Source organism: Crocodylus siamensis, chromosome 4 (assembly GCF_052110815.1).
Source record: "Crocodylus siamensis isolate JL-2025a chromosome 4, ASM5211081v1, whole genome shotgun sequence".
In the NCBI taxonomy this organism is placed as follows: Eukaryota; Metazoa; Chordata; order Crocodylia; family Crocodylidae; genus Crocodylus; species Crocodylus siamensis.
This window is the reverse complement of record NC_143398.1, coordinates 128,103,017-128,114,211: the sequence shown is the minus strand read 5'-3', so window position 1 is coordinate 128,114,211 and position 11,195 is coordinate 128,103,017. Positions and strand designations below refer to the sequence as shown.

The 11,195-nt window shown below is 45.4% G+C and overlaps 1 protein-coding gene across 4 annotated transcripts in view; it reads right to left on the bottom strand.

Moving 5' to 3' along the window:
* Positions 1-10,097: 10,097 nt before the first annotated feature.
* The window catches only part of PARVG (parvin gamma), a 42,430-nt gene continuing 41,332 nt past the window's right edge, over positions 10,098-11,195 (bottom strand). For all 4 annotated transcript variants that reach the window (XM_090043776.1, XM_090043775.1, XM_090043774.1 and 1 more), the window contains one exon: positions 10,098-10,428. In XM_090043776.1, coding sequence (XP_089899902.1) covers positions 10,343-10,428 — 86 coding nt within the window. In that variant the 3' untranslated portion in view covers positions 10,098-10,342. The remainder of the gene's footprint in view (positions 10,429-11,195) is intronic.

The following is an 11,195-nucleotide window of genomic DNA, read 5'->3' as shown; positions in this document are numbered from 1 at the left end:
CCAGGGCAGCTACTCTGGTCACCCTGCCCTAGTTATGTTATTGATCACATGCAGGAATGTGGTCCTTAGCCTGGTGATGACAGGGTAGAGTTAATAGATGGATGTGTTTTGGAGTTAGGCAATGAGATAATTTGAGGGCATACTTTCTGGGAATTGTGAAGCAGCAGCCATAGAACATATTCTTGGTTCTTTACTGACTAGTTAAAGTCTCTGAATCTTAGTTTCACCATGTCTAAAATATGGATATCCAATAGTATTTTACTGTTGAAATTAGAAAAGGTCCTTTCTGTGACATGAACTACTTTCCGGCTAGTAACTGGACTGAGATCACCAATTCATTTTGCATAGGGTATCTCTACAGTGCATTCACTGTACTGTATTGTAAAGATGCTAACCTGGCTTTAAATAAGATAACTTAGTGACAAATAGCATTCTAGCTATAGTGTCCTGGTGTTCAAAGTAGGTTAATTTAACTTATTGGTATACCTGTAGAGTAGAGCCACCCATAGATTACTAATTAGGCATCTTGTGGTAATGCCTTCCGCTTATAAGCAACATGAGCTTGATATAAATTAATAACCTAGATGCAAAAAAGCTATGGGTCATTACCAATCCCTTTTGTCATCACATGCACCTCTGATGGGTGTTCTGTTCCAAATATGTACTAACCTGTTAATTTATTTTCATGGACTGTTACTGCAAAAAATAGCAGCAAAAAATTAATAAAGAACACAAACTGCTCAGATCCTGCCATCAATGCTCTGAAGCCCATTAAAAGAATAAAACAAGATATCCACAGGGACTCAGCCATAAAATAGTCATAAGCAAATACTTCAGCTTTAAATTGTTTGAAAGAGATGATTTAATTTACTTTTGCTAGAGAAGCAAGATGATTTTGTTGTAGCTCATTGGCATCAGGCATTGGACTTTCCTTTGTAAAATATATCTGGGTGATTATAAGGGCGAAGGGGATAATGTTTGCAGCAGTTTGAAGAATTCTCTATTTTCATAGGTTTGCATTATTGCAATTCCTCAAAGCCAGAACTTGTAGACATATCAATGTTGCCATCCAAGGACCCTTTTTTCAGGCTGCAAGATCAAGAGCTAGACACAACAAGCCCTCAACATTTAAATGTCAGCACTCTAACTTGAAGTGCCTTGGTTCTTCCTTGTTAAATACCCAGAGCGCCAGCCTGCTCAGATATCAAATGTCAGTCAGTGACTTTGGAAATTACATGGGTAAAAAAGACACCAAAATAAAATCAAAATAACTCATTTTCCCCTCATCTGAGAAATCATTATGTTATGCAAATACATGAGAAATAAAAATAGAAAATAACTTTAAGGTCAAATAAATTGATAAAGGTCTCAAAAGGGACTTGAGAGTTTGAACTGAAGTGATGTGAGACCTTAAGAACAGCAGTTGAAGGATTAGATTGTAGTTTTTCCTACAACTGTAGTAGGGTATAGGACTCATCTGAGAAGCCCCCTAACAACAGGGGCTGCAGGAATTCACTATGCTTGGGGCAGCTGTTGGATGTATTCAACCCATAGAGTCCCAAAGCAGGCAGGATATCCCCAGGGGCACCAAAAAAGCACATTCATGGCTGCTAGTAGTGTACTAAAAGGCTTCCCCATGAATTTTCAGTGCTCGCTTCTGAATTCTACCCCTTGTAGAATGAGCTTCACCACCAACCTCCCCTGCCAGGACTGGAAGATGGAGTCACGCCAGCCACCATTTTCTCAGGGACCACATTTTGACTGATTCTATGCAGATGCACAAAGGTTCAGGGAGAAAAGGCCTAAAACTAGACTTAAACTGGTGGTACAAAAGAGGGAAAAATAAGATTTTCTAGAAATGCAGATGACAGGAAAATCCAGGATACCATCAAGATTTGCATTTAAAAAAGAAAGCAATCAGATTTTATTTTAAAATTGTATGTTCTGCTAAATTCCAAACAGCTAGCCACTAGGGCTGTGTGAAATGGAAGCATTCCATTTCGACCAGTGTTTCAACAGTTTGAAAGAACAGCATTTTATTTCAACTTTTGTTTCGAGATGAAACAGCTGCTCCGTATCGTTCTGTCAAAACATTTTTGCGTTTTGACCCTCTTTCAACGTTTTGCCCATAGGATATAATGGGGAAGGTCAAAACAGGCTATAACTTTGTCATTTCTGGCCTGATTTTGATGAAGCTTGCAGGAATGGTAGCCCCTTCTGAGGGCAACAAAGCCTGCCAAGTTTCCAGGAGATAGGTGAAGGGGGTTTGGAGAAACTGCACCCCAAAGTCTTGAGAGCAAAACTGCTGTCACTTGTATGTGTGAAGCTACAGCGAGGTCAAAACTGCAGGCCTGCTACCCCTGCTGAGGCCATAAAGCCTGCTAGGTCTCAACGAGATAGGTGCAGCAGGACTCTGGCTTTTGGGGCCCTGCACCTCTGGCTGTTGACAGGCAAAACTTGTGACATGGGTGCCTGTGCAAATGCGTCTGTCTTGGGGCAGGGACTGGGGCTGGGGAACCATTGCAGGACTGGTTGCTGGGCCCTGCTGCTGCCACAAAGCCTTCAAGGTCTCAGTGAGATAGGTGCAATGGGACTCTGGGTTCTGGGGCCCTGCACCTCTGACTGTTGTTACCAGATCTGCCCACTACTTTGGGGTGTGCTCATTTATTAGGGATACATTTCCAGGGTCTTGGTAATTCTATTAATGTGCTGCTTGTGTTACTTGTGTTTCTATATGGAGCTCTCTCCCTTCTGCAAGCCCTCACCCCCCAGTGGAGCTATCTTGCAGGACTCAGTTCAGTGGGGGTGGGTTCCTCCAGTCCCCAAATCAGTCATACACACAAACACACACAGATTAATGTGATATGCCTGACCTGGCCAGATTTGTTAGAAATATTATCGAAAATGCATTATCAATAGTGTTGTTAGAACAGCACAGCTGCCAGCTCTCATCAATAGTGTTGTTAGAACAGCACAGCTGCCACCTCTCCCTGGTGGAAGGGGGAGGTTGGAGAAGCTACTAAGGGCTCTTTGTATTAAGGTATCACTCTCTCTTTGTTCTGCAAATTTACTATCTCTTTGTTACACTAAATCACACTTCCTTTCATGCCCCCTACATTTCTCAGGGTAGATAAGAATAATTGCCATCTTGTCCTTGGGTTTGAACTTCTTGTAACCTAAAGTACTTTCTGAGCAAGCGCAATTAGCTAATACATATAAGCCTATCCGCCCCGCATACTTAAGTAGTTAATTATAATACACATGCGATGTATGACGTGACGCCATTTCATATATGTTTGTATGAACCGGAAATGAGTTGTAAGAGTTCCTGCTTCTGTACATGTGCTCAGGAGAGAGGGGATAAAAGCCTGCTGAGAAGTGTTCCCCGCGGGCAGAGAGTTTGGTCTTTTGTCTTCTCTCTCTGACCCTATTTGCAAATATATACCTTTTGTATTACCAACGTGCGCCTAAAGGATCATTAATATTCATGAGCCTCCAAAGAAACGAACCGTGATTTTTACAGGTTGATCAGCATGGACAGGCTGACACCCTCATATGCCAAGAATCAGTTCATCAGAGCAACAATAACTACAGTCAGACACAAGCACACAGTTCAGTGTTCAGAAATCTAAGCTTAGGAAGAGAGAGCTGGAATCTCGCCAGTCCAACACACTCGGGTTGCAAAGCTGACAGGTTAAAGTTCTCAGCATGATCCTTGAAGGGAGACGATCCATCTCCTTCAGCCTCTGGAGAAGAAAGCGGGTGGTGTCAGCACACACACTGCTGCTTCTTTTACAGATTTTTATACCATCAGTTCAGCTTCTTTCAAGCATTCTCAATAGTGTAAATCAAATTGTCTTTTCTATTGACAAGGCGTTATCTGGTTGGAACATCTCAGGAAACTGATTGACACTCAGGAAACACATACTTAGGAGCCAGCTTGACATTCCTATGGATAGCAGATATACTGATGGACTATCTCCTGGTGTCTTCAGAAACAATAGATAGCTTGCAGCATCAGGGTTTTGGATTTTTACTTGTTGTGAACAAGCCTCAGCTTAGCATGACTTTTCCAGATCTTACTATAGTCTTTTACCAGACTTAAGGCACTTATTGGAGTGTTCATAACCTTTTGTGGAGAGGACTTCCACCAGTCATTCTGGGAAAAGTATTACAACACTTGTGCTCAAGGCTTCAGTGGGCTGGACACTGTGATGAACCCTTTACCATTGTGCAAATGTTGCCCATACCCCCCGACTCGGTGTCTTGCCTCAGCATTCCCTAACCCGGCAACCGAGTTTTAGCCAATTAAGTTTAAATAGGCCTCCCATAGTGGGACCGGGGAATGTATGGCCTGAGATGCCTATTAAACTTCACTTCCGCTTACAGATGCGTGTGTGGGGAGGAAAGTCCTTTGTAAATCCAGATTAGAACTGGTCTGATAAATGTTGAGCTGGGTGTGTGGGTTGATTAGCATTTGGAACACAGATTCCCCATCATGCAGTGCTCCCCTGCTTCTCTGATCCCAGAATTGGCTGCCATCTCTTCTTCAGGCTTTCTGTTCTCCATCTCTCATGTAAATGAATGGTCATCTGGTTCCATCTCGGATGCAAATGAGACCTAGGGCAGTTGTTTCACTCTTGTCACCCTTATCTGGAGGGTTTTAGGTGCGTCTCTCACTGCATCTTAATCAGTTTCTGTTTAGGTGAGGGGGAGGAATTCTTTGCGAGTCAGACAGTCTGCGTCCTGTGTCAGGGATCCCCAAAACATGGAGCTGCGAGGTAACACTGTTGACAGGTAAAACTCGTGACATGCGTGGGTGACACTCTGTGTGTTCAGGTGCACCCTTCCTGGTGCTGGGGCCTCTGCACAACATGGCAGTGTGCCCCAGTGAGGTCTCCTCCTCCCCTACAGCCTCATTTCAGTCCAGCACTGTAAATGACAGCAGGTGAAAATAACGTAGCTGGCTCAACAGCAATAGCACCAGCAGCATCTAAGGTAGCCAAACTGAACTGTCACAGAGCCTTTCTTGTTTTAAAGGAATTGACAGCAAGTAAAGATGGTGTATTTGATATATGTTACTCATGGTGTGTATGATGGCTTATCCTGTGTTTTTACATTTGTATGTTAATTATTAAAAAAACAAATCAGTTAGAGAAATCTCTTAGGAAACTTTCAGGTTGAAAAACCCTTTGTCAGGCTGAGGAAGTACCTGCAGTGGGTGTGTCTCCTAGTCCTGGATAGTAAAGAAGCCAGAGGCACGCACTGCATGGAAGAAAGCCAATCAATGAAAGTGGAAATGGAGGTGTCAAGGGGCTGAGGGAAAGGCTGGGGTGGTGAGGGGGAGAAAAGGAGGATGCAACAGCGCAGGTAGAACTGCAGCAGTGCCTGGGGTGTCAGAAGTCTGGCAGGTAGCAGTGTGCCAGAATTCCACTGTCTATATTGAGTCCATGATTTTCTGTACCTACTACCTAGGAGGCTGATGAAGCTCACAAGCCCAGCTCTGAAAAGTGGTTTGTACATTCAAACAAGCACCTAACCTCATCACCAACTTTCTACAGCTCAAAACGCAAAACCTGCCTACTAGCTCCAGTACCCTAACAAACTGCACACCAGAATCCATCAAACACAAGAATACTTACCTGTGGGGGCACATTCCTCACCAAAAAAAAACTATGCCTCCAGTCTCTCGGGTCTGATCCTGAGAGGGAACAAATTACGAACCACTTTTCACAGCTGGGCCTATGAACTTCACTTCATCTGTCTCTTAGGTACAGAAACTAGATACACGGACTCTATATAGATTAGATAGTGGAATTCTGACACGCTGCAACCTGCCAGACATCTGGCTCCCCAGGTACCTCTGCACTTCTATCTGCACTGCTACATCCCCCTTCTCCGCTCCGCAACCCCCACCCCAACCTGTCCATCACCCCCTGATGCCTCCATTTCCATTTTCACTGACTGGCTTTCTTGCTTGCATTGCATGCCAGGCCAGCCTCTGGCTTCTTTACTATTCCTTCCACCTAGGACCAGAAGACACAAACTGCAGGTACTTCCTCAGCTTGACAAAAGGTTTTTCAACCCAACAGCTAGCATCCCAGGCAGTTAAGTTGAGCACAACAGGAGACTCACAACTGCACTATAACCAGCAAGCATCAGGCCTGTCAAAGGCATGATAGGTCTGGGCTTTCCCCAGCCAAGACTGTATGCGTGCATGTATTAGTTGGAGGTTATGGCACCTCCTACCTGCCTTTCACCGAGAGATCATTGGTCCTGGCATTTACAGGGCTGCCATGCCACCAGCAGTCCCACCAGGCCTCCCTACCCAAGTAGGGTGCAGTTTTAGTGGTCATGGCCAGGACTTGGGGCCTCCTCCTTCCCCATAGCCCCATCCCATACCTCCAAGTTCATCCTGGCAGGGGAAGAAGTTCAGTAGGGACATGTTCTTCCTTTGATGGCTGGTGATGCAGTTAGTGCCCCCTCCTGCTGAGAGCAGGACATTACCTGGTTTTTTAAAAAAGTCAAAAAAGGAAATAGATATGTACAGAGTAAGGAGGGTGGCATTCAATCCATCTGCACCTGGCTCTTGGGGAACACTAGCAGCGGGAGGTTCACCTTCAGGAACACCAGCTGCTCCACCAAACCAGCATCCAAGCAGGTGTGGTGGGGTGTCACAACATCCCCAGCAATGCTGAACACCGTCTCACTTGGAACACTGGTCGGTGGACAGGACAGGTGTTCATGGGCAACTGCGGCCGGATCTGGCCACACAGGGCTGCGGCTTGCTCAGTAGGCCAAGGGGTCACACAGCAGTGGCGCCACATCCTCGGTGAGATAGGCACCCACCAATGCATAAGCTGGAGTCTGGTGGCTCTGGACCCCACCATAGAACCCATGCCCTTAGCCCATATTGGCAGCACCTGTGGTGGAGAACAAAACTGGCTTGTGGATGGCATGCTAGCATGAGACAGCGGATCCCCCTGTCCCATGTCCCACTGCCTCCGCCATTCTGCCTCCCTGACTTTCTTTACCAACACCTCTGTCCACTGATTCAGTATTTGGCTGTCACATACAGTGCCCTTCACCCTTGGGTCACACATGGTGGCCAGCACATGGACTGTACCAGACTGCAAGGGATCAAGCCGTTTCCTTATGCCCTCCTTCAGCCGTCTCACCAGTGCCTGCACATCTGGTGACAGTGGCCTGCCACAGCCAGGAACACTGATCCCCTGGAAGCTCTCCATTTGGCTCTGAAGTTCCCTCACTATGTGGATCAGGAGCATTGAGGCTCTCGGTGGCCTCAAGGAAGGGCTTGGGGACCACCAAGATATGGGAGATGGTGTACCACTCAGCTTTGTTCAGGGGGCTGCTGATCCCGAAGTCGCTGAGCAAGGCCATCTCATGGACGTTCTTCTGTTGCCCCACCAGCCTCTCAAGTATCAGGTATGTGGAGTTCCACTGAGTCTCCATATCCCGCATGATTTTGTGCTGTAGGATGTTCAGATCCTTTTGTTTATCTCACAGCATCTTGCTCCCCTTGACGGTCCGGTGGAAGTAGCCTGCCACCTTCCTGCATTTTTAAATTAGCTTGCTGGTAGCAGCAGCACTATCACTGGCAGCCCTTTCCCCCTTGAAAGTGTCCCTGACAAGGTGCAACTTACAGGAGATGCCAAACTTGGCATCACGTACCACCTTGACCATATTGGCCCCATTGTCAGTGACCATGAACCTGTGGGAGAGCTCGCCCTGCCCAGCAAGCCACCCCTGCACCAATCAGTTCATGGCCCCCATGATCTCTGTTGCTGTGTGGGAGTCATCCATCACCTCGGCTTGAAGGAGAGCCCACCAGGGCCTGCCTGGTCACACCCGTGCACGGTGAGGGAGAGGTAGGCATGATCTCCACCCCAGCTGCTCCAGATGTCTGAAGTGAAGTGTAAGGCCACCTGCAGACCTGCCTTTTGCAGCTCTTCCCTCAAGTACACCATGCATGCTTCACACAGGGATGGCACCACTGTCGTACTGAAGGTGGTGTGTGCAGGAAGTTGGTATGATGGGACCACAGAAGTGCCACGAGCTGCCTGCACCCTGGTGGCTCAATGAAGGAGAAGGGATGGCCACTGACAGCAAGCATCTCTCCAATACTCTGGATGAGCTTGCTTGCTTTTGCAACACCCCCCCACCTTCCTGTCTACCTTTCCCCCCACTGTTCCAGCATGGCCTGCCTCTGCTTTGCAGGGGTGGAGATGCATCAGCATCCCCATGGTGCTCATGTGTTTTGTTCCTTCCCTGGTTTTGGCTCAACAGTGCAGGCAGATAGCGTACATGGGATCATCTGCTAGCTCAAGCACAAACTCACCTGATTCCCCCTCCTTCCCCAGAATTTCCCTTGCTAGGGCACTGAGATCCAGAACCAGCAGCAGCTCTTCTTCCGGCACTGGAAAGCTCAGCATGGGAAGTGACATAAGGGTGGAGTAGACTGCTGTGCTGCTGGTTGTGATTGTCATCATGGTGGAGGTGGCAGCCACCTCTATGCTTTTGCAGTAAGCTTAGTAGAAAGACAGACAGAAAATTATGAAAATATCTCCCTGCTCCTTCTGACTCTAGAAGGGATGGCCATTGACAGCAAGCATCTCCCCAATACTCTGGATGAGCTTGCTTGCTTTTGCAACACCCCCACCACCACCTTCCTGTCCACCTTTCCCCCACTGTTCCAGCACGGCCTGCCTCTGCTTTGCAGGGACGGGGGCTTTATAGCAAGAGGGGGATTTCTTTGGGTACGCTCCTGCTGGCAGCAGGCTGAGGAGCAAGGCAAAGGAGGGGACTAGAATGAGCATTTGCTCAGAGCAGCTTCAGAGGCTATGATGGATCAAAGGATGGATTCTGTGGTAAAATTCACAGCCATAGTACTGCTGAATAAGATGGCCCCTGAATACACACAGACAAAATTATATTTAGATTTGGCAGGAATTGATTTTTATCAATAAATAGCAATAAATGGTGATTTCACCTCACTCTCACAGACCAATGAAAAAATACTTCCATTATTAATAATCAAAAACAGAGGGGAAGAACAGAAGGGAGTCACAGGCCAGAGTATAGCATGCCAGTGTCTTTAAAGAGGAAGAGGGGGCAGCCTAATGACTTGTCAATTAATCAATTAGCTGCTTGTTCACAAGGTGCTGGAGGGCAATGCCAAGCTACCTAAACCCCTACCCAAAGATCAGATGGGGGAGGGGGATGGGGGAAAGTGGATTCTAGCAGGAACAGAAACAGAAGCAGCAGCTGTGGAGGAAGCCACAGGAAGCAGCAACAGGGAGTTCCTGACACCCGAGTGGGACAACACAGCTGGAGTATTGTGTCCAGTTCTGGGCACCACACTTAAGAAAGGATGAAGGTAGGCTTGAGAGGGTACAAAGAAGGGCCACCCATATGATCAGGGGCCTAGAGGATAGGCCCGTTAAGGAGAGACTCTGGGAACTAGGCCCATTCAGTCTGAGTAAGAGAAGACTGAGAGGTGACTTGATAGCTGCCTACACATATGTAAGGGGTGAGCATCAAGATCTAGGGGAGCAACTCTTCAGGAAAGCACTTCAGGGGAGGATGAGGACCTGGGCACAAGCAAATAGAGGGAAAATTTAGGCTGGACATACCTCCCCCCCCCAAAAAAAAAACAAAACTTTTTTCCACATAAGGGTTACTGGAGCACAGCAGAGGTGGTGCAGTTGGCATCCTTGGAGGTGAGACTGCATAAGTACCTTGTTGAGCTATTTGAACCCAGTAACCCCATGACAGGGGACCAGACTTGATGATCTTACAGGTCCTTTCTGGTCCATCGATTCTATGATTCTAACTCAGCTGCCGAGAATGGAGGAGAGACTGTAAAAAGAAGCAAAGCAGCCTACTGGTGAAACTGGTATGTGAAGAGAAAGACTCCAATTTAAAAAGATACAGGTTTTGGTGTTGTCTTGGCTTTTTCATTGTTTTTTTTTTGTTTTGTTTTTAGAGTTCTTGGGTTTTTTGCCATCCCAGGGGCAGAAAATCTCTATATTGTTAATTTAACTTAAATTGATGAAAAAAAAAATCGATGGATAATATTAATGTTTATTTTAAAGCATTTATTTCAAAATTATTTTTTTAAAAATCAAAATCAAAATCTACCAAGCCTATTTCTATTGCTAGCAGCGCAAGTTACATAAGTGCAACTTTCCACTCATACATGTTTCATTAACAAGTTTGCAGGCAAATCAAGCACAGGTGGATATACATGCAAAGTGGCAAACACAACTGGAAACAAAAAAATTGATCCTGTAATGCACTAGGACAAAAATCTGTCTAGCTTTCAGTCTTCACTTTTTTTGGTCTTGTATTTGGAATATAAGCAATATAAAATCTTCAGTATAGTCTTCACATCTCTGTGCATGATATCTGTGGATACATAAGTAACAAACTAGATGGGAAACATTAAAAATCCTTGAAATAGATAGATGCCAACTGTCAAAGCAATGCGCACCATCTTCCACTGTTCTCAAATTATAAAGTAAATTTAGACAAAGCAATTGAGTGAGAAGCAAAAGAGGAACCATAGGATTTTTGGGTTTTCATGATTTCTGAACTCAATTAGAGAGACATCACTGGAGAAAGGACATACATTGTATAGTAAGAAATAACTACACTGGCAGAAAAGACACTAGAAATTTAATAGGACTTTACACCTATAGTTTTATTATGAGTGTACCATGGTATGAGTGATAGCAGGTATTACATTAACTCTTTATTCCCTGTTTTTCAAATGTTTGCACTTTATTTTTTTGGTTTTTGAACAATGCAATTCTCAGCTCCCACATTCTGGAAGGGTATAAGATACTGCTATCCAGTCATAATTTAAATTCAATTTAATAAAAGGTTTCCACCAGCTAAGGAAATTATCTTGCAACACAAACTGCTACTTTTCCAAATGTGGAGATACCTAGAGACCTTGATGCTCTTCTTACATTGAAGGTGGATCAGTATTCAGACTGACTGAACCTGGTAGAAACAGCCTGGCTTCATTAAATACCATTTGATTCCATTAAATTCTAAAGTTGGCTGATGATTTAGCCCATGCCATACATAAATGACATACAGATGCTGGAGTTAAATTTCCTCCAGTAATCATCAGAAGACATCGTGTCTGAAGTCATCCTACATGTTTA